General features: G+C 38.4%; 1 protein-coding gene across 1 annotated transcript in view; it reads left to right on the top strand.

Moving 5' to 3' along the window:
• Positions 1-22,035, top strand: part of ST6GALNAC3 (ST6 N-acetylgalactosaminide alpha-2,6-sialyltransferase 3) — a 207,996-nt gene that overhangs the window by 97,702 nt on the left and 88,259 nt on the right. The window contains exon 2 of the mRNA XM_054286063.1: positions 437-631. Within this exon, the coding sequence (XP_054142038.1) occupies positions 437-631 (195 nt within the window). The remainder of the gene's footprint in view (positions 1-436; positions 632-22,035) is intronic.

Here is a 22,035-nt window from a genome sequence, read left to right as displayed (position 1 = left end):
TAAACTTTGTGTGGTGTCACTGCAGATGGCATTTTCCTTTTGTGTGTTGTCATCACTGGAAGATGGATGATGTTGAGTGAAGACTTTGGTGTGGATGTTTACATAAAATCTTTATTCCAAATGCGAATAAAATTTAAAGTTGATAGATGTTTTTTGAACCTTAAAAAAGCCTTTTTTTTTTCTCAGCAAAACTGACTCATTTGCAACCCGTTCTAAAAGAAACTCTGCAAACCTCTGAAATGCAAATTTATTGAAATAAAACAATCCAGTCACCTGTCTCCTTGTGCTCCTGCAGCAAGGTGACTACCAGAGGAATAATTTCACGTAAAGCTTTCTCAAGTGTTTTTCCTTCATCCTCCAATTGAAGATATGTATTTTTTTATTAAAACTGACTCTCAATTTTAATAATTTATTTCCTTTCTTCTTTTTATTACAGAGAAAGTCCATTGTTGCCGTGAGTTTCATTGCAGCATTCCTCTGTCTGATCATCGTTCGTCTCACAAATGAAGTAACTTTCCCTTTGATCCTAAACTGCTTTGGACAAACCAGAGTCAAGTGGATCCCATTTTCTAATGGCCAAAGGCAGCCTCTGAAAACTCATTATGGATATATAAATGTAAAAACACAAGAGGTAAGACCTGGTTCTAACAGACTGGCCAAATGGACCAGTAGATTTCTTTTTCTCTGATCCCACCCAATGCTTTTTTACAACCTCCCCAGTGTAAAAACTGAACAAGGGTGTTTCTGAACAAAGTGGCTATTTTAGAATCTCCTGCCACTTTAAATGACCTTTAAAATTTTTAAAATTTCTGTCATGTCTGCAGTGGAGAGAGCAGTGAACTGACCTCAATATCACCCTTTATTGAGTGAAACCTTGTTTATACAAACAAGAAAATCTTTCAGATTAATTTCAATCCTTCAATCCCTCTAATGCAAAAGGGAATTTTCTTTTGTTTGTTGTAATAAGGTCCTAAAAATGTTTCGTTTTGCCTGGGCTTCCCAAAGAAGAAATAGCTCATTTTTGTTTGTATGGGCATGAAAGAGGAAAAGGGAGTGATATGTGAAATGAGAATATGTGAGTCAAGTGAATATATAAAGCTAGAGGTTAGCTGGATTTTTCTGGAAGTATTGCATTAATACTTGATAGCTATTTCAAAACTAGGTATGTATTTGCATTCTGTACTTTAAAACTCACTGATGTGTATCTGCTTAGCAAAATACTTGCTGTGTGATAAAAACACTTGTCTGATGAAATTAGGTTTTACAGGGACCCGTGCTTTAAAGTGTCTTAGTTGTCAAAATTTCTAGTGCCACTGTTGGGTTTTGATGGTGGTGGTGCATTTTCTTCAGACTTTTCCACTCTCTTTGCAATATTTGTAAAATGGAATCTTTCAAAATAAGGCAACATAAAAATTGAACTCTTTCTATAATTTATGATCAGTTCTGGTACTGTCAGTCATGAGAAGTGCTATCAGACTTCCATTAACTGCTAGGGTTTTTTTTCCTATAAAATTACAGTTATTAATGAGTGAAATTCATTCACATAACAGCTTTATAGAGAATGAAAATACTTCACCACTTCAATCTATTTAGTCCTGTAAGTGTATTGGACTAGTTATTTATTATCCTACCTTTAGTGGGTTAAATGTGGAACTCAGAACGAGAGAGATGCAGTTTTTAGGAGGAAGCTCCTTTTAAACATATGTAGCTTTTAATCATTGCTCCTGTAAGATGCAGCACTATTTTGGAGGCCGAAGTACATTATCTATAAAGCAGGAAAAGGACAAGCACCTGAAAGGAGAACTGTTGAGATGTGAATGGTGGTCCCAGTGAAAGGAATGGGAGGTGCTGTTGAGCTCAGAGGGGTTAAGGCTTCACCCAGCATCTTCCTCCCTCAGGAATGGGAGGGCAGCCTGTTCTCCTTGTCCCTGAGTTGCTGCCAAAGTGGCAGGCGTGGAATCTGAATGAGGCAGAGCTGCCATGGTCACTGGATCACTATCAGTCTGAACTGATAACTGGGGAGGAGAGGAGCGTGCTAATCCATTTTTATTCACCATTGACTTCATCAGAGGTTAGAAGTAGTTTGTGGGGCCTTTAATTCATTCTTAAATTTGATAACACACTTGGAAGTTCTAACAGTAAATGGAAATGAATGTGCTGAAAGGTGGTGACCAGTATCAATTTGTAACACATTTGTCTCAATTTGGCTTGGGTCATGAAGGACTCCTTAAACTTAGTAATTTTAGTTGTTTTCCCTGTTGTATTTGCAGATTGCATTAATATTTGCTAATTAAAATGATAATGAAGAACCTGAACATGGTTTGCTTATTGTAAATGCACTCTTGACTTAATTATTCCCTGTGCGAGGGAATTTTTGTTGTGATGCTTATGTGAAAAGCTTTCACATAGCTCATATTCTTAACTCACACTCACAGCTTTCTCAGACTATGATTTTTAGAACACATATTTTGTCAAATAAGCATTTGTATACTATTAATATAGCCAGAAAAATCTCAATTATTAGTTTCTTTATTGTCAAATACATTGAATTTCTGCTAATTTCATAAAATTTAGATATTTTCTATTTTTTTTTGTGCTGCTGTGGTATGTAAAATAAGCAGAAAAGTTTACTCTATGAGACAGACTAATGCCCCAAACAGATGTGGCCAGATTTTTTTGCAAAATGGGACGCATGGTGTCTCGTCAAGGACCAAATGATGTAAGGAAACAGCACCACAATGAATTATCAGAAAGTAAAGTGATGGAAGGGAAGATAGGAAGGAAGGCTTTCAGAGATGTGAATTTTGGCTTTTTCTCTTCTCTTCTATTGAGGGAATATTTTTGCAGAATTCTTTGAATGAATTCTTTGTTGAATGTGCTCATATTCTCCTAGAGTGTCCTTTGAATTCTGTCACCCACTGGTGTCTCCTGCTGTCTGATAGCACTCCCTCCTGTTCCTCAGCCACTTGTAACATCCTTCTTCTTTTCTTCACATTTGTTCTCTGTTCTCCTTTACCTGTTCCTCTCAGGCTGCACTCCAGGGTCTGGCTGCATGTCAACTCCTTAGTGTACTTAAAAGTGCAAGGTCAACAAACCAGAGGGATTAGGATAATTTGCCACCAACCCAATCAGTCATCTGAAGTGACAGAAAGCTAGAAAATCTAGATTTGAGCTACTTCTCTGCTTTTCCTGTCTCTCTATTGCTTACTTGCTTTCTGAAGAAAAAGGCAAACCAAACTAAAAAAGGCCCAACTCCCCAATCTTTTCCATAGCAATAAAAGTTTAAGTTAGGAGGAGCTTGTTTTTTGGGGGGGTAGGACTGACTGAGATGAGACTTGAAAAATCTTATGAGATGATGGAAAAGCAATAACGTGGTTAAAATGGTGGTGTTTAATAATTTGTATTAAAAAAGATCAGGAAATATGATGATGTGAATGTTAGTGTTTATCTCAAGTAAAAAACAATGATGTGGCTGTTATTAGGTATGATCAGAGGAATGCTGTAAAGACATTTTTCAAGGGTATTGTGTATTTGACTTGACACTGTAGAATTGTGGGATTTTTATTATTAAAAAGTCTGAAAAAAAAGATTAAAACTAGATGTATTGGAGTATTTAATATAAAATGCAAAGAGAGACATAACTTAATCCACAATTAAAGCTGTACATAATACAGGGTTGTTGCTATGGTTTCCTTGATTTGTAGCCATAGCAACAGCTTTGGGAAAACTGTCTTTATGTACAGTAAATATAGTAGATTTGAAATACAAATAGATGTGAAGTGTTGTATGTACTGGGCCACGCTATGTCTAGACACATTTTAGTTTCACTTTGGAGATATTCCTGAAACTGGGGATTCTTCACCTGGAAAATCTCCATCCAGAGCCCACCCTCACTCCCCTCAGTAGGAGAAGATCTTGTGGTAGCCTTCCATGATGAGATCTCTCTTCCCTTTTCAATATCCACATCCGAGATGACTCCTTGAGATTTGTGGGAAGCTCTGCTGCTGTTTTGCAATATTGCTGTCTCACTCAATACATGAATTTTGACCTTTCAGTGAGAAGGAGGTGTATGAACAAAATGACCTTTCTTTCCCTTATTTCCTCCACTTTGTGCCTGCCTATGGATTTTTGGTGAGGGGTCACATAAAATCTGTCTTTAGGAAATGTCAGGCCTATCATGTGTTTTATCCTATTCCTGGTGATTTTTTTTAATGGAAAATATTAATTTGATACAACTCCATGGTGGTTACCCAATTGAAACCTACTGGAATAAACTTCCCCCCACCCACATCAAGCTGATGTAATGACTCTTTTTTGTATATCAAAAATGGGGAAGCAGATAGAAAGAAGCAGGTAGAGAAAATACAACCTTCCTCCTTCTTTCATACCACTCCTACTCTACAAAGAGTTCTGGCAAAATTAATGAACATCATGTATTTAAATTGCAGCATTATGACATCAATTTAAAATCCATTAGCAGTTTGAAACTTTATGCTAGGCAAGTCTAATGGTGTTCTTGGATATTTGATTGTGCTTCCTGAAAGGTGAATATTGAATAGGTTTTTACTCTACCGTCAGTGTTAAAATAATATAGCATTTTCCTACGTACGTAAAATCTGAAATATAGCTGCAATAACACTTGAAGCATAATTATAAAAGTATATTCAGGTACTGAACAATGATTAAAACTGTTCTTGGAAAAGGGTAAGTTCTGAGATGACCTAAAATCCCTACATTAAACTGCAGCTGTGAGATCTAATGGCTTCCTCTGAAATGAATTCTGAGGGAGCAAAGAGCCTTTGTGTCGTGAGCACTGAAGGATCCTGCATTACAGGGATGAGCCCCAGATAAAAGGAATGTGCATTGCAGCACTTAAGACTTCTTAAAAATCCTGTCATAACTGCAAAACTCATCAGTACTGTATTGATATTGAAGAAATATATTTGGATCATATTATCCCATCCCACTTTGTCCCTCACCTGAACAGGACTGGGCACAGGCATTAATTGCTCACCACTTGTGGCACACACAGCTATGAACATGTGGGACTGGATTGCCTAAATCTGCTTCCTTTCTTTCCCCCCCTTTTTGCCAGAAGTTCTGTAGTAGAACTCGGATTAAGTGAATGCAGGTTTCCACAAATGAAATACCCTAGTTATGAATATTAACAGGAGCCTACAGACCTTTGCATTGTCCTTTTTATTATTCTTTTCAAAACACAATAAATTAAGTGCTCTTAAAAATTACCTGAAATGTAGAGAAAAATTAACATAACCTGCAGAAATATGGGCTGTGATGTGGTCTCTGGCTGTAAGATAAGGCACATACAATTTCAACAATAGCAAAACCATAGTTGTCAACATGTTATAAGTAATCATTAGATGGACCCACACCAACCATGAGACACCACCTTTCTTACAAAACTTGAAAAACTAAATTAAAATATCATAAGGAAAGCAAAGAATGGGAGTGATGTTTTATTATTAGTTCCTCTCCTGATACGGGAAGGAAGAAACATTTTTCAAAAAGACTGAAATTTTGTAAGAAATAATATAAAAATGTAAAGCTAGCAACCAACCTGGGAAGGTTTGTTTTGCCTCTGTTAGTAATGGAGGAAAATGACACTATGAAATGTCAGTGGAGAATATTGGAGTGCTATTGGGGACCAGCTTTGGGTTTCATCTCAGAAGAGAAGGCACCAGACTCTGAACTTGAATGGTGTGCTCAGCTGACTCCAGAGATACTTGTTTCATACTTTTCTTGGAAAAACTGTGTCCTAGAGAGGCTAAAAAGCTGCATCAGCCAAAACTCCTTGTGCCAGAAAATTACTTTAGTATTTAATTTCTGACACATGGATGACTTCTATCCTGTCTTTTCCTTTGGGATCTTGTTCTATGTTACAACTTAAGAATTCACAGGATATTTTGGTAGTAGAAGGTCATTTGTTTCATAGTAATTTATCATTTATATCCCTTCTAAGACACATTCTTTTATCACACTTGCACAGTTACTCATTATTTCAGCCTCAGAAATAATGTAATAATAATAACAGTAATGAAAGTACAACTAAACATGCAGTATCATCTGGAAATTTTTCTGCTTCCATTTTATAAATTTTCAGGAACAATTTTCTTTGGAAGTATTGCAGAAGGATTAGTTACATAACACTTTACATGACAATCACATGTAAAGTGATGTAACACTTTGCTTATATTTGTATTTCAAATCTACCTGTTAAACTGAGAGAGATTCATACGGAGGGTTGATGGTTCCTGATCCCCCAACCCTGTTGTGCTTCCCAGCTGTACCAGAGCTCCCATTCCTGGCTCTGGGAGCCACAGGCACACACTCAGAAATAAAATTCCTGCCAAGGACTTTAACCACCAAATGAGCAACTCCAGGACCACATCTATTATAGAAATAAATCTCACTAAACAAATAGACCTCACCAGAATCCTCACTGCCCTCTTCCTCTTTCCAACCCTCTTTTGGCCTGGAAGAGAAGAGAATGATCCAAATAAGCTGCAAGGTCCACTTGAAACCACTCAGGCTGTTATGAACCTGCAGGAGAGAAGGGAGCACAGATAATGTGTGTCCTCAGTGGAGCAAATCCTGCCAGCTCAGCCATTCTCCTTCTGTATATATGGAATAAGCTTAGGTTTTTAAGGCTGCCACGATTCTGATGGTGTCTCATGAGGAAAAAGTCAAGTGCCAGGATAAATATATCAAGTATTCTATATAGAGGAATTAAATCTGCTCCACACAGAGCCTCAGTGTGATGAGTCAAGCAGTGCTGCCTGTGTGGCAGCTCTGCTTTAAAAAAAAAACAGCTAAGGGACTTGAGAAGAGATTACTATCAGCCAGTGAGCTGTGCCTTCAAAAGTCAATCCCTAAAGAACCTGAGCTGGTAGAAATAAATGTCTACGATGCAGTTGTGGGCTGGGCTGATCTGCTGAATGGAGCTTATAGGTTATATTGCAGAAGGTCACTGGTATCAAAGATTTGCCATCCACCTTGGTTATGTGTTATTTTCAGAGATTTCTTCCACCTTCTTGAGGATTTTTTTCTACTGCTGCTGAAGGGTAGCTAATGTTAGTCTGCCTGTTGAGAAGACGCCAGTTGTGTTCTCCATGTGGAAAGTGTGAACAATGTCTCCCCAAAAGAGAGACACGACACCTAGAAAATTGATTTGGGATCATCTGGCAAAAAATCTGAAAAAATCTTTTTAGAAGAAAAGCTGACTTTTGCAGTTAGCTAGTTTGATAGGCAAATTTCTGTCAGCAATGTTTTGTTTTAGTTTGAATGTTAGGTGGACCAGAAAAATGAATGGAGTATCCTTTGGACTGGTAAAGAAAAGAGCAGAGAGGTTTGGTGTAATGTATTCTTGAGTGAGACCAAACCTCTGGGGAAAATAGGAAAGATGAGGAATGAAGGAAGAACTTACTGATTTTACTCTGCATGAGGACTTCTGTTGCCATGACGTGATCTCAGCTTTTTGTCAGTAATAGTTGCCAAATGAAGGATGGGATGTTTTTTACATTGGTGGCAGGTGAGGTGTCTCCTTGGTGTTCCAGTTCATCAGCTGGGAGAGCAGTGCCCTCTCATTTCCCTCTGAATATCCTCCCACTACTGCTGTTTAAAAATGAGAATGCCTTCATCTAAAGAAGCCCAGTGTCACCCTCCTGAGTGTATACTCGGAGTCCATTTCTCACAGAGATTCAAGGTATCTGTTGCAGCACAGTGTCACAGTTCTGGATTTGGTGATGGCAGCTGAGGTACACTTTGTGCTGGTGTATAAAACACATCACAGAGTAAAGAGAGCCACTAAAAATGGAATTCTGCTCTTATAATCGTTCTTACACAAGGGCTTCCTGCTGGCTGTGGCAATCAGTGAGTTCAGCTCTTTGAGCTGCTGCCCAGCACAGCTCTTCTGGCAGAGATGCTCAGCACGGGGCTGACCCGGAGCTATTAATACCTCGGTGCCGGGAGCCGCGTGCCAGCCGCGCACGGACGCCTGTGGGTGCACATGTAAACACAGCAGCCAGAACACTCAGGAGGCACACTCCCAGCACTGACAGCCATGCCAATTGCTAGTTAGCTTTAAAGCCACAGCCATCTTCCTTGAAAGCCTTTGCTTTCCAAGTTTGCTCCCATGGCCATCTGTCACAGCCTGTCTTTGGCAGCTCCGGGTTCTGCTGGGAGGCTCTGCGGATTAAGCACAGAGTTCTGTCTTTTGTGTTGTTCTCTGAGTGGGTGGAAAGTTTCATTCACATGAGCCTTTTCTCTCAGGCTTTTTGTTATATTAAAATGTGAACCTTAAATGCATATTTGAGCTGTTAATCTGTGCTATCTGCTCTCAAACCAGGACGGAGCAGGTGGAGTGGTGTAAGTGCTGCATAGAGAGAAATGAGCTCAGAGACCCTCTTGGAGCAGATGCAAATTGTATCAGCAATAATTGCTTTTCTTGGGCTAGTTGCTCTTGTCTGGCCGAATACCTTAGTCTGTACTACCAAATATGTATTATTTGGTCTGTAAGAGACCTGTATAAATGTTGTATCAAAAACCTCATGCCCATTAATGGCATTACTATGCTGGCAGTGTGTGCATCTTAGAGCTCTACTTGATAGACTTACAGTATCTGTTACAAGGAGCTACGCTTTCTGTGGGTTTAGCTGTAAATTTTGTGTACTCATCACAAATAATTTTGTAACTACCTCCAAACCAATAAATTGTATTCCCACCAATGCTGGAAAGTTCATTGCAATGGCGTTCATTGCAGCTGCACCCTAAAATGAAGACCAATTTGATCTGGGGAGAGGTGGGAGGGAGAAAAATGAAGTTCTTTGTTACTTGCAATATTTCGTTCTTCCACTTTTTTTTTCTTTCTCTCTAATTGATATATTTTCTATATTGAGCTAGTTAGAGATTACCATAATCTCTCAGTTAGAAAAGCAGTTGGCCTATTAGATGAATAAATACCATGTTAAATGAAAATCCCCAAATGAGCAGAGAAATTACTAGAGTGATTTTGGGATTGTCCTCTTAATAACAACAATTCATCCTCCTTTTTAATCCCTAGCCCCAGGGATGCACATTACTGCCTTTACCTTTTCATACCAGGCAAGTCCTCTTTTCTGCAACTAATAACATCATTTTTTTGAAGTGGCACTTCTTGAATTTGTCTTTAACAGTTTCTTGTAGTTAGGACCCAGAGTTTTGGATTTGAAATGGATGGAAATGCTACCAGTCTTAGATCAATATTTCTCCAGGGGACAGAACCTGCTTTGTTCCAGTTAGAGACTGAAAAGAGCACTCAAGGACCTCACATTAGTATTACACCAGCCAAAGTGCAAGTTGGTTTGGGTTGATTTCCCTGGTTCTAGTTCAGTGATGCTACCACTCTTCCTCCTTTCTGCCTCTTTCAGTGCTGCTACCTAGGATTCACATTTGTAAAGAGAAAAATATAATTTCTGGAGTGCTTCAAGTTGAAAAAGTGTATCTCTAAGCTTTTACAGAGATGCCTTCAGACTCCTATGAAATGGCTGACTGCATGCACAGGACTGACTCCAGAGTAGTTCCAGGGCAGTACACTGAAAGCTTAGATCAGCACTGGCAAATATCCTACAGCAGAAATTAAATACCAAGGTGAAGGATAAAGTCTGGCCTTTAGGTAAAAACAATAACCCTGTATTTGATGACATACAGTGTCTTATGGAATTGATCAACGAATGTCAGTTTTGTTCTCAGGTGTTTTGTGTGTAATTAATTTTATTGATTTATCAACATTTTCCAGCTTACAATACAGTTTCTTGTGTCATCTTATTCCTAACATGTAAAAGATTTGTAATGTCAATCCTATTTCCTATTAGCTCTTCCTTTTTAGAGCCAGTTCATGTTGTCCAAAACTGCTGATTTTTCTTCAGCTTCCCCTCCAGTTTGGCTTGCCCTTTACTGCCAAGAATTTATTTCACTAGATCATCAGATTTCCTCTTCCTCCAAAATATATTACTATTTATGCTTTGAAGGCATAGATTGGAGATTTAGGAGGTAAGAGGCTGTTCTTAAGCCACCTACTGCTGCATTCTGCTCAAGGTTTGATTCCTGATGGAGTCAAGATGTGGCCTCATGATGAATATATAGATCCAGTCTTCTGGTAGCAGCCTTTGGAAGAGCATCTGGAAATAGGTTTCAAAGCAGAAGAACCTGTGGCAAGGTTGTGTCTCAAGTCAGAGTCCTTTTTAAGTTTCCTTCTGATGTCCTTACTAGAATGACTTCTTTTTCAAATGGAGTGAGCCCAAAAAAAGTTTATTTGAAGCCACATCAGTGTTTCCCAAAGGCTGAGTGCAGCCCTTTTAGTGTTTCCAAGGCTGAACCGGCTCTCTGGTAAGAAGCCAGAAAAATGCCGTTTTCTCAGACACATAGCAGATGGTGCTTCTTCATTAATTGTCTCCATGGCAGACCTTCAGGAAGTCCCACAGGAGTACCTTGGAGGTAGTGGGATCATTCTTTGGGATCCTCCATGCTGGTGAGGTTGCTCTGGAGCTGTCCTGTTCATTTCTGCTCCAACTGGCCCTTGGTGCAGAATGTGCCTTGTCACCATCAGTATATCAGTGACAGGGGGTGGAGCTGATGACATTATTGTAATGCAAATAATGATGATTAGTGTTGATCTTTTACTCAGAAAGGAGTGGGCAGAGGAACAGCCTGGAACTCTTATGAGCTTACCTCATTTTCTGTCCTGCTGCTGATGTAGTCCACAGTATTCTTGACTGCTTCAGGATCATCATGTTTGTAAAGAATCAATGTTTATGAAGAGCAAGTAGTATTTTTTGATCAAGTTACTTGTGGTAGTGTTCAAAAATTGAAATGTTATAGTCATATTGACTGTCATAAAAGGATTGTGAATCTACTATCCCAGAGAGATTATCCCTTATTACCATTGTATTACAGTCAGAACTTTATTGTCAGAACAACAACAAAAATAATCTTTGCGCTGCATTAATGCTTCATTCTGATTGACAAAGGATGAGGCAATCCACATACTGTGGCAGCAGTGCTGGCATGTATTATATAATGATATATAGCAACCTCCATAGGCTGCCATTAATTTCTGCATGAATCCTGTCTGTCTTTGATAAGCACGTGTAACTCCTAATAAATTATTTTGGAGCTGAGCATAAGCATCAAGGAGAAAGGACTTTTGTAGGTATGGGGGCTGATGATAGCTGAAAATGAGAAAGCAAAACTGACAGGTAATTGTAGATGAGAAGTCATTTTCAAGCAATAGACAGAGGTGATATTGTTTCCTGTTTAAAATTAGTTGCCACCTCTGCTGGCTGCAGCGCAAGGTAAGTTCTGCTGTAAAATCTAAATCGTTTGATCATTTGTTATGTATAGGCTGTTGATAATAACATAGGAACCAGCTCCCTCCACTTGCTCTTAAATGGCTTGCTCCCATTCTTGTGAGTGTTACCCACTCTTCATTTCCTGGGGAAGAAATGGCCCTCTGTGAGGCTGTTTATCTGAATAGTGCAGAAATAATTTTCTGCAAACATAACTATTACCATAACAGAACCCTTAAAAAAAATTACAGTGACACTCTGAGTTTTCTGAGATTAGTGTCTTCCTCTAAGGTCTCTATTTCCTCTGGTATTACTTCCAGTCCTGTTCACTGAAACTACAATGCTTGGCTGCCACAAATAGCATGAATAATGCATACAGTTTCTGCTAGTTTCAGTGTGTGCTAAATAGTTTCATATACAAAAAATAAAATCTAGACCTGAAAGAAGCCAATTGGCCACTCATCATCCTGCTAGTACATGACTGACCCACATTCCATGTTATCTCAGTTTTAACCTGCCTGCTGCTATAATTGCAATTCTTGGGCTTTTACCCACATCCCTTAGAAGATCATGTGGTACCACTTGAGTATTTTCTGAGATTGAGATATGGCACATATTACAACTGTCTGTATTTCTTTATTTCCTTTTTCTTTAAAGATCTTAGATATTTCTAGTTCTTATTCTCTTTTTTTTTCTTTCAGTGTGTATGGACACTTGCAGTTTCACTTTTATCACCATGTTATCAAGGAAAATGCTCCTTTATTTTTCCTAACTCATCCATGGAAAAAAGCCCACTTTTCCCTCACTTCCTGGTGTTCAGTTTCCTACAACTCACTATGGGATTGAGCTGTAATGGAAGGCAGGAAATGATATAACATGGTCCCTCTGTTTCTAGATATCAAATTACCCTGGATTTATTTTTCCTAACATGTCTTGGATCTTTTTCCATGAGATTAATCTCTTCATTATTTTCCAAGGTGATCCCCACCATGTGACTTCCCCATGCTTGTGCACTCTTTCTGCAAATACAATTTATTTTCTCCTGAAGATTGTTTGTAAAAATAAGGCAGATTTAGCAAGGAGAAGATCACAAATATGGTGTTGTATGAGGCCAATTAAAAAAGGTACAGCACTAAAAGGCAAAGTGAATTTTTTGTTGGTTGGTTGGTTTGTGGTTTGTTGGGGTTTTCTTCCTTAGTTTGTTTCAGTCTATATCAGAAATCTTATAATGGTTTAAGTTATTCTTGAAAATGGGATTTTTGGTCATAATTTTTCCCATTCAGTCTGCAGTAGTGTTCTTGCAGTTTGAATGCCCTTTTTCATTAAAGGAACAGTTTTCATAATGGAATAACAGGATGGATCTGTTAAGAAATTAGAGTTTCAGTTTATGTTCAGAACACTTGATTTGTATATACATTTGTATTTCTTGTACGTTCAGATTAATTGTTCAATTATCTAGGAAGCTGTATTCTGAATTCCTGAAAATCTGTCTTTTTATCAGTCTTTAGTAAATGAAAGAATGCCTCTAGTAATTTCCCTTCACTCACTAAGCATGTAATTTTTCTTTGAAAAATCTAGTTTGTCTGGCAAGATCTTTATAAACATAAATACAATTTTAGCAACTACATATCACTAAGAGGCATTTCTGTATTAGATGTGTGAGTAGATATTATTGCATAATACATCTTAAAATCTGTTTGAATTTTTAAATTGCTAGAGGATTCATGAATGTAGGTTTTTTTTTTTTTTTGCTTCTTTCCAATATAAGTATCTATCTCTCTATACAACCATTAGTTATTTCTCGATGCAGTGAAATATTTATCTACCTAAGGATGTCAAGAGTTCTTCTACTGTTTTGTATTTGAAATGGCATCATTTTTAAAAGTGCTCAACACAGAGGCAGTGTCTATTATTTAATGATTGTGGTGATTTGGGAGAGGAAGGATGTTTCTTGATTGCATGGTTAGGTTTGCTCCCAGTACCACTTGAAGTGAAACCTCAGGTTTTCATGCTTTGTGGAACCTGTGTGTGTGTCTGCAAGATTCCTTTCCTGTTAAATAGGGGCCTGTTTTGGCAGGTTCACAGCCCAAACCCTGTCAGCCTTTGCAAAGCACAGCTCACAGCTCCAGGCAATGGTGGGTAAGAGCAAAGGAGCCTGAACAAGGTGAGGAAACATCTGCATAAATTCAGCACATCAGCCTGCCCAGCCTTGTGCTCAGAGGCATTTATGTTTTGCCCCCCCATAACAGAACAGTACATGGCAATCTGTACTATTTTCAGCTGAACTATAGGTTGTATTGTGAAAGGATGCCCAGTTTATTTTTGCAGCAGAAAATGGACTTGACATGAGCTTTGGTCCATAGGTAATAGGTTCTTGAAGGCTCTGAGTGTTTCTTTCAGCAAAATGCTAATCTGGTAAATTGGTACATTTAACAGTCATCTGGAAATGCACCCTTTTGTGTAATATGTAGTTGATTGTAACAATTATGGATGCTATTTAATGGTGCCATCCTTAAACTTTCCAGTGTGATACTACCTAGAGAATTTGTTACTGATGAAATCATTATAGTGTTATAGAAATGAAATAGGTTGCTGCTGAAATTACCCTCAAAATCTAATTGTAACTTCACTGGAATTTTTCCCATGATGGATATTAAGTATATGTGTATTTTTTATTTTTATAGAAGCAGCAATTTTATTTGTGTGCTTAATTTTATTCCACTATCTACTATGTATGTATTACATTTTCCTTCTCATTTCCAGTTGTGGTCAAAGACAACTTTATTCCAATTTGGTTTTTATCTGATATTCTTTTATTTTTATTTCTCCTGTCACATGAATGAAAAAAGCAACATATTTCCTTTCTTGAGACTTCCCTAGGATTTCTCAAGTTAACACAATGAAGAGCTCTATTTTATTAATACCTGAAATGATGCAAGACCTCTCAGTTTCCTTGTGAGGGCTTTCTTGGAAAGAAAAACATATTTTATAATTTCTGGCCTTCAAATCAATTCAGATTTTTTTTTTTTTTTTTTAATAAAATCTCTTGTTGTACCCAAAGTTTGCTTTCTAGGCTCATCTTTGTTTCAGACAGCGTCCAATTTAAAAACAAAACAAAGAAGAGAAATCTTCTTGTTTGTAGTCCATGAGCAATAGATGAAATCCTTGATCACAGAGGGAGATTTCAGGGACTGCCCAGGTTTCCAGGCACAGGAGCCCCGCTCCCTTGACACTCTTAGGTTGTCTCTGTATTGTTCTAGCTCTTACTCAAAGGTGAGATATCTCACTGCCTTCAGAGCAGCAGCCTTGCATTCATCAGGAGTTGTGCCATTCTTTCTTTCTGCTCTTGATCTTACAATATAGATTGATCCTGTAAGAGATTAAAAAACTACCCATGTCTGTTCATCAGATTCTGTCCCTGTAGTCACACAAAGCTGGGGCACAGGGTGGGTAGATGGCCACCAGCCACCACTTTTGTCACCAGCCGTAGAATCCACTTGACTGCTCAGAGAAAAGGGTGCAGAAACAGCTTTTACTTCCCATGCTCATGCTTCTTGCATTTCCCCCCTCTTCCTAAAGCAGCAGACTGACTGAAATATACCTAGTTTGGTAATTATTGTTGCAAGTTTTCCATCAGAAAACTGGAGATTCATGAACCCATTGTTCTGAAAATGTACAAGTTATGCCCCATCTGTACAAAATGTAATCATGTGTACTTGACCTCTGTGCTCTCATTGTTCTTGGAAGCAGTCTGCCCTTTCTCCTAAACAAAGAAAGCTTTGCAGAGTAAGGAGGGAAACATTGTTGGCCTGGTTTGGATAGCCCCATGGATTTCTATTATTTTGTTTCACAATTCCTTCCCAAAGATTCTCAGATACCCAAAGCTCTTTGTTCAAAGCAAATATTTCTTAAAGCCATCATGCTTATGTCCTGCTGTTGGGAAAAATGCCGTGGAGCTGTTACCTTTCACCTAGGCTGTCCCCAGTGATGGGCAACAGTGACCTTGCTCTGGTGTCTCTCTGCAAGCAGGCAGCCCCAGCTGTGCAGAGAATCCCCCAAACCTCTGCTGCAGTGTCAGCGTTGGACACAAGCCCGTGTCTCAGTCAGAGATGTGAATCCCTGACCTTCCAGTGGAGAGGCAATAGTGCTGCCAGCTGTGTTATGCTGACAGGCAAAGGACTTGTTTTTGAGATTCAGAAGTGAAGAAATTGGGCTTAACACAGCACAGAGTTCTAACTGTTGAAAAAATGTAGCCATAAACCCCAGACAGTCTTCAGTTTCCAAATTATTTTGTTTTCCAGGTTGCTGGGAGTAATTTGCTTCATTAATGCAGTTCTGCAGCACGAGCGATTTAAATTTTATCCCAGAATGAGTTCTTTTAGCTGAATAAAAACCTTTTGAAAAAGCTGATTTATGTCACAGTCACAGCTTTAAATAGAGCAATTCTGGTTCAGTGCTGAAGCGTTGGGGTCAAGGTCCGTGGTGTGCCTGTTCTGAGTGCTGTGCATGGATTTGCATGCACACAGCTTGCATTAGCACTAACACAATTTGTGCACGTGGCCCCTGAGCAGCAGTTTAGGAAAGTAGCCCTCAATAGAGGAGATATTTACAGCACTGAAGCTCGTGTTGGGAAATATGAACAGCTGTGCTCCAAACCGAAAACACACATCTGAAGTAAGACAAGCATACTGAAAATGATGTCCTGGCAGTTAACGTTTTTATTTATACACACTGCTAGGCAAAACTGAAAGGAAACATCGTTCTTTCAGGATTCATATGTTTTGCAGAGCTAATAGGAGAAAACACCTGTCATCAGAAAAGATTTTTGCTGATTATAATTTTTGCTGCATTTCCTGTAAGCGTTGCTACAAAAGAAATACAATTAATAAGTAAATGCTATGTCACTTGCTAATTATGTTTTACTAGCACTGCAATGGCCTCTCTATACTTTGAATACTCAGTTGAAATCATTCCTCTAGAGCATGTATTTGCATAGAGTTTTAGATTTAAATATTTTGAATTTTCAATTCTAATATCTCAGCACCTGCTGTGCACAGAAAGTGAGCACCTGAGAAAGGCATTATCCATCATGCTGTTATGGGAACTTTGGATTTACTTGCATAATGTCTAGAGCTGTCTGGTTGCTAAATCCACAGCAAGTTAAGAGAACTTTGCAAAGAGAAGTTTTAATTAATTTTAAATTTGACTGATGGAGCACATGCCAATACCTCAGATTTCCCCAGCTGGGCTTCCCTGGAATTGAATATGGTATGGAATTGATGTGCCTGCCTGCTCCCCAGTCCCTGCAGGGTTGGAGAGGCCTTGTTCCACTGATCCCAATGTTCAGGGAGCAAACAGGGCTCTTGAGGAGGTGTGGTAATTCTCTGCATGGACCATGCTGAACACTTCCCCTTCACAAACAGCATTGCCTGTGGAGAGGCTTTCCTTCAATAACACTTACATAGCAAAGCAGGTCTGTTTTGCAGATGTGGTACCTTGAGGTTGTTGTTTACCTGAGACATGGAGTAGCTCACAGCTCAGGGCTCCTGAGTCCAGAACTCCGGACTTTTATTTTGCCTTGCTTCTGGGATGGTGGGCTTGTATGTCCAGGGAATAATTTGTATTGCCAAATGGAAAACTGGTGGGTGAAAGACACAAAAAGCAGTTTAGGACACAGTCTTGATAAATACCACTTAATTAGTTTACATAATGAATTTTGGAACATGACTATCTGTTAGACAAAAAATTTTGGATGCTTCTTTAATATGAATATTTTATTTCTTAATGACATATTAGTTGGTCAGGGAAAAATATTTTCATTAGAGCTAATTGGAAAAATATTTTCCCAATAATAATTTTGGCATTATAATTACAAAGGAGAAATAGTGTGGCTACTGAAGTAGAGAGTGGTGTTCTGCTGCTGCCATTACTGCTGTGTTAATTCAACTGACTGAAATCTGTGTGGAGAATAGGCAGGTTCTGGCCCTGCTGGACGACACAGGTGTCGCTCTCATGCTGAGGACAGATTTCTTGGCTTTTTAAATATCCTTTTGTATATTTGAGGTTGACATAATACTAGTAAGGTTGCATAGTCAAGGTTCAGGAACTGGGGAATGCCATAAATAAAATAATTCGTCTACTTTTGATTCAGAATTCTTTGATGTATTCATGGCTCTGCAGAATGGGATAACTTCAACCTCATTCATTGTCCAGATTTTACCTTTTTTGGTGCTGGGTGGAAATGTTTAAAGAAGTTGCTAGGACTACTGCCTCATTTGCTGAAGAAATGAAAATGCACGAAGGAGTTGGGACACTACAGGAATTGAAGGCAAGGCTGTCACAGTCATGTGTTAATGCTGGCTACTGTATTTTATTCTTGCCTCTGTTACAAAATTTCCTTGTGATTCCAATCTAATCAAGCCATGTTTTTACTAATTGTGTGTGTTTACTTTCTGAATGCTTAGTTTGAGACCCTTGGGTCTGATTTATGCAGCACAGAGATAGCTCAAGTCAATGAAAACTATTTCAACATATAAATTACCAAAGAATTCTAATTGCTTCAGGTTCTGTATGCCAGTGAGTGTATTCTTATTAATTTAAATTACAACTTAAATTTCTCAGACCTCTTTAGTTGAAGAGGGCTAATACAATCTTTTCCTGTCTCTCTTTAGAATGGTGTTTGAGAAAGGAGGAGCTACTGTGAGTACTGAATGACAGCCCAGGCAGAAATTAATAAGTCTCAGAACGGGGTGTGAATAATGCTCAATAAATGAGGCATGGGGACACATTGACTAATAACAAGAAAACAAAGGCATTGAGTAGCTGCTCATTATGTCAGTCAGTGCAGGCAGGGGTCCAGTGGAAAAAATAGTAGGTGGTCAGGTAATTAAAGATGGTATCATAGTGCATGCACACAAGGTTGCCCAATTAGGGCTGCACAGCAACTCTAATTCTGACACTTCCCTAAATTTTCAGTGCTTGATTTTACACATTTAATGTTCCCTAGCATATTTTTGGTGTATTTACATATATACGCTCCCCCATTGCCTCCTTCATTGCCAAACTGTTAATTAGGTAGAACTACTGAGAAATGCAGTTGGATAAACAGGGTTTTGCAATGAACCTTGGATATCATGCTGCAGAGCAGGAAACCTCAGGCTGCCTGAGCTTTGAAGGGTTTACATCAGTGATAATGAATTTTTCTTTGCTTAATTATTTTTAGGAAGTTATGTTTTCAGTGCAGTCTGGTTTTTTACTCACCATGTTATGTTATTTCTAGGCCTTCATGGCTGATGATGGTCTGGATGAAGCAACTTTTAATGAGATGTGTGTTCATAAGACTCCTGTGGGTGTGAGTAGTCTTTAGCTATGGCCCTCATTTAAAACATTAATTTTATTTCACCCACGTCTTTTGGAAACATGTGAACTGCAGTTAGATACTTTGGTTTTCAAGTGCAGCTTTCTACTTGGCATTACCTGCCTGTATGACGTGGAACTTTTCAGAATATCACAGAAGAGCAATAAAAACAGAAGTAGAAAAATCGAGAGACTGAGAAGGGAGAATTGAGGGACAGGAAAGTAAATAAGCTTTATTGAGACTTTTTGTCTTGTGCATGCCAATAAATTATTTCAATGCTTCAGTGATGCTGTTCTCCTGAGCTGTTCCACCACAATTGCACTGTAAGTGCTCTACCTGATGTAGGACTCCAATATTCTGAAATTTGGCCTCACTTGAGTATGAATATGGCCAAGGGTTGAGCAAGGGCTGTGTTCCCTGTGCTCCCTGGCTGAGGGGAGATGCCTGCATGTCTCAGCTGATGCTGTCACACACCAGGTCCCCGTCACCCCCTGGCTGAGCACAGGGGCCAAAGGGGGGATGTGGGGTGAGTGAGAGCCCCCTTTGCCAGCCTCCATTCCTGAAGGCACCTCCTTTGCACCAGGGCCTGTCCACCTGCGTGGGCTGTCCCTGACAGCTTGCAGAGTTTAAGAAGCAGTCTTGTTTCCTGCTAAAATTAAATTCTTACATTTCTGGATCTACCAAAGGGACTGCTGGTGTTGTTGGGTAATCTTCAGCATTAGTAATAGCATCAAAATACAAACCCAGGTGATAGATTCAGGATTAGAAAGCCTGAAAAGCTGAGCCTTTTTTCACCTTGCCCTCTCTAGATACTCATAACTCAATTAATTTCTTTCCCTTTTCTAAGATTTTGCCTGAAGTCAAAAGGTGTCATTATGGTGACAAGAAATCACAAATAAAGGTGTCTACATTATATGTCAAACCATGCTGACATCATCTTTAAAACACTGTGTGTATTTTTTTGCAGAACCAGTTCTTGGACTGAGTCAAATGTGCTATAATTAAACATTGATTCACAGGAACGAAGGAATTTTTTTTCTGCTTTAAGGAAATGGATTTTAGGCAAGTAATGGAACAAAGGAAGCATAGTGTAACTTTGGTTTTATGTTAGAAAATAAGCTGCAAGTGACCTTTTACTTGCACCTAGAACTTAATATTTATTTTAGTTTTCCATTAGTATTGTCTTTAGTTGTATCTTTTCCTTTTGATTGTTTAGCGTACAGGAATTCTGGCCTTTCATAAAGTGTCTAAAGCTGCAGTGAAAATAGATGGCTGACTCTGAAATTATATTTACTCTTTTATTGCAGTTTTCATATCAATTTTACCAGACTTTTACCAAGCTTTCTATTCTTATAAATCATTTTCTTTTAGAAACTGTATAGAAATAATTTGGCAATGAATCACATAATAGCATAGCCTCATATTGTGAAGCCTTCTGGAATATATTGTTGAGACTTAGGTTGTTATGGCTCTGAGAGTCATGGCATTTATGTAAACTACAAAATTTTTCCAGAACCATTGTTAATTTGAGCTCCATGGCTGAATGTTGTGACCCATCTTTTCTAGTTAAGGATTTGTAGAGTCACATTTTCCTGTCACTCCTGTTCATGTGAACTAAAATCAGAAGCACAGAGAACACAGATAGTCAGATGATAACAAACAAGGATGATGGGTCCAGCCCAGTACTTACCCAGAATTTACAACGTAATCTTCTGCTACACTTAGGATTCTTCAAGAAGCTGGTCTTACAGTGTCCAAATGCTCCTGCCTTACATTGTTTAAAACTCACTGTCTTGGATGGACTAGTAGCATTTAAGTGCTTAGACAGACAGAAATTACCTCTGTGAAATCTTTATTTCTGTCTGATACTTGCTTAGCAAAACACCTCAGCTCATGCTTAGCCCCAGAAATATTTAATCCCAAACCAAATAAAAACATTGATTTTTTTTCATGTGATTTGGAATGGATTCCAAAGCATTTAAGCACATGCTAAATTCTGTATTGGCTGAATTACCAAAAATTTGTAATAGATAAAAAATTCAAAGGGAGGTAGTTAATGCATGTACACTGAAGGCAGTGAAGCTAGGAGACATTTACACTACATGAGTATTCCCTGAATTCTCTTTCCTTTTTTCTTTTTTTTTAACAATTTGTTTCTATCACAGAAACCTGTGATTTGGGTTGATTTTTCCTGCTGTATTTTTCATCCACAGTAAGCATCCTTTTTGCAAATAGCAGCTCAGGATGCTCACTAAAGTATTTGCAACATGGTCCTGCTTGTGATCGTTTCAGAAAGTGACACCAATTGAAAATAAACTGTACAGTTGGCTTTAGTGTATAATTTATTGTAACCTTCAAATCCACTCCTTGTTCTGGATATTGTACTGTCCATTTCTTCCTTTTATGATTCAGTCTATGTGATTTTTACTACCATTCCATCTCAGAAGTTTGCACTTCACCATTCTTTCTTTCTTTTTTCTTTCCAACCCCGTTGGAAAACATGGGTTTAATCTTTCAAGATGAACCTGGATATGTGTGGTATTTACAAATTTTAATTTCTTGGTTAGCTTCCCAGAACATGGCCTGATACCTATACATAATTAAAAAAAAAAAGAAAAAAAAAAAAGAAGAAAAAAACCAAACAAAATAACAGAAGTCAGTCTGAATGAACTGCTGTCCCTCATTCTTCCTTGTTTTGGTGCAATTTGGTGTAATTATCTACACTGTGGATACAGAGATGTTTGAGTTTTTGCAGTATAATACTTTGCCACTCTCGTGTGGTGATTGCACAGAGCTTGCTGATGTTTTGTCCCAAAGCTGTGATTTCAGTTCTCCATAGCCTTGCATTTAAAAGCACCCAATTGAGATCAGCTCCTGTGGACCTGAATCTTTCTCTTCAACTATCTGTGCAGATACAGCTTATTACTAGTTTTATGCTAACAATAAAAAGCAATAAAATACATTTAAGCAGAGATGAAAATATGTAGTGAAGCCTTTTTAAAAAAAATCTACATGCTATTTGCATATTTAAGATCTATATATTGTCTGTCATTGACAGAAAATACATGTTATGCTGGAAGTGACTCCATTATGTGAAAGAAAAGCCTACTGGCTGGTATGGAAGGTTGCAAGTTCATTTCTTTCTCCTTAGCAGAAAGTTTTTACTATCCATTTTATTTTTATGTTTTATTTACGTTAGATGCCCTGATTTATTTTCTTTGTAATGGCAAAAATGGTATTAAAAAAGCTCAAGTGGTTCTAGTAGGTACACATATGGCACTACACATTCTCTACAGTAAAACCTTGGAATGTTCTGTTTATAGATATCCTTGTTTC

This window comes from Melozone crissalis, unplaced genomic scaffold (genome assembly GCF_028551555.1).
Source record: "Melozone crissalis strain CALT ecotype California unplaced genomic scaffold, PUWL_Pcris_2 ptg000045l_1, whole genome shotgun sequence".
Lineage (NCBI taxonomy): Eukaryota > Metazoa > Chordata > Aves > Passeriformes > Passerellidae > Melozone > Melozone crissalis.
The sequence above is the reverse complement of the archived record's forward strand: the minus strand, read 5'-3'. Positions and strand labels throughout refer to the sequence as shown.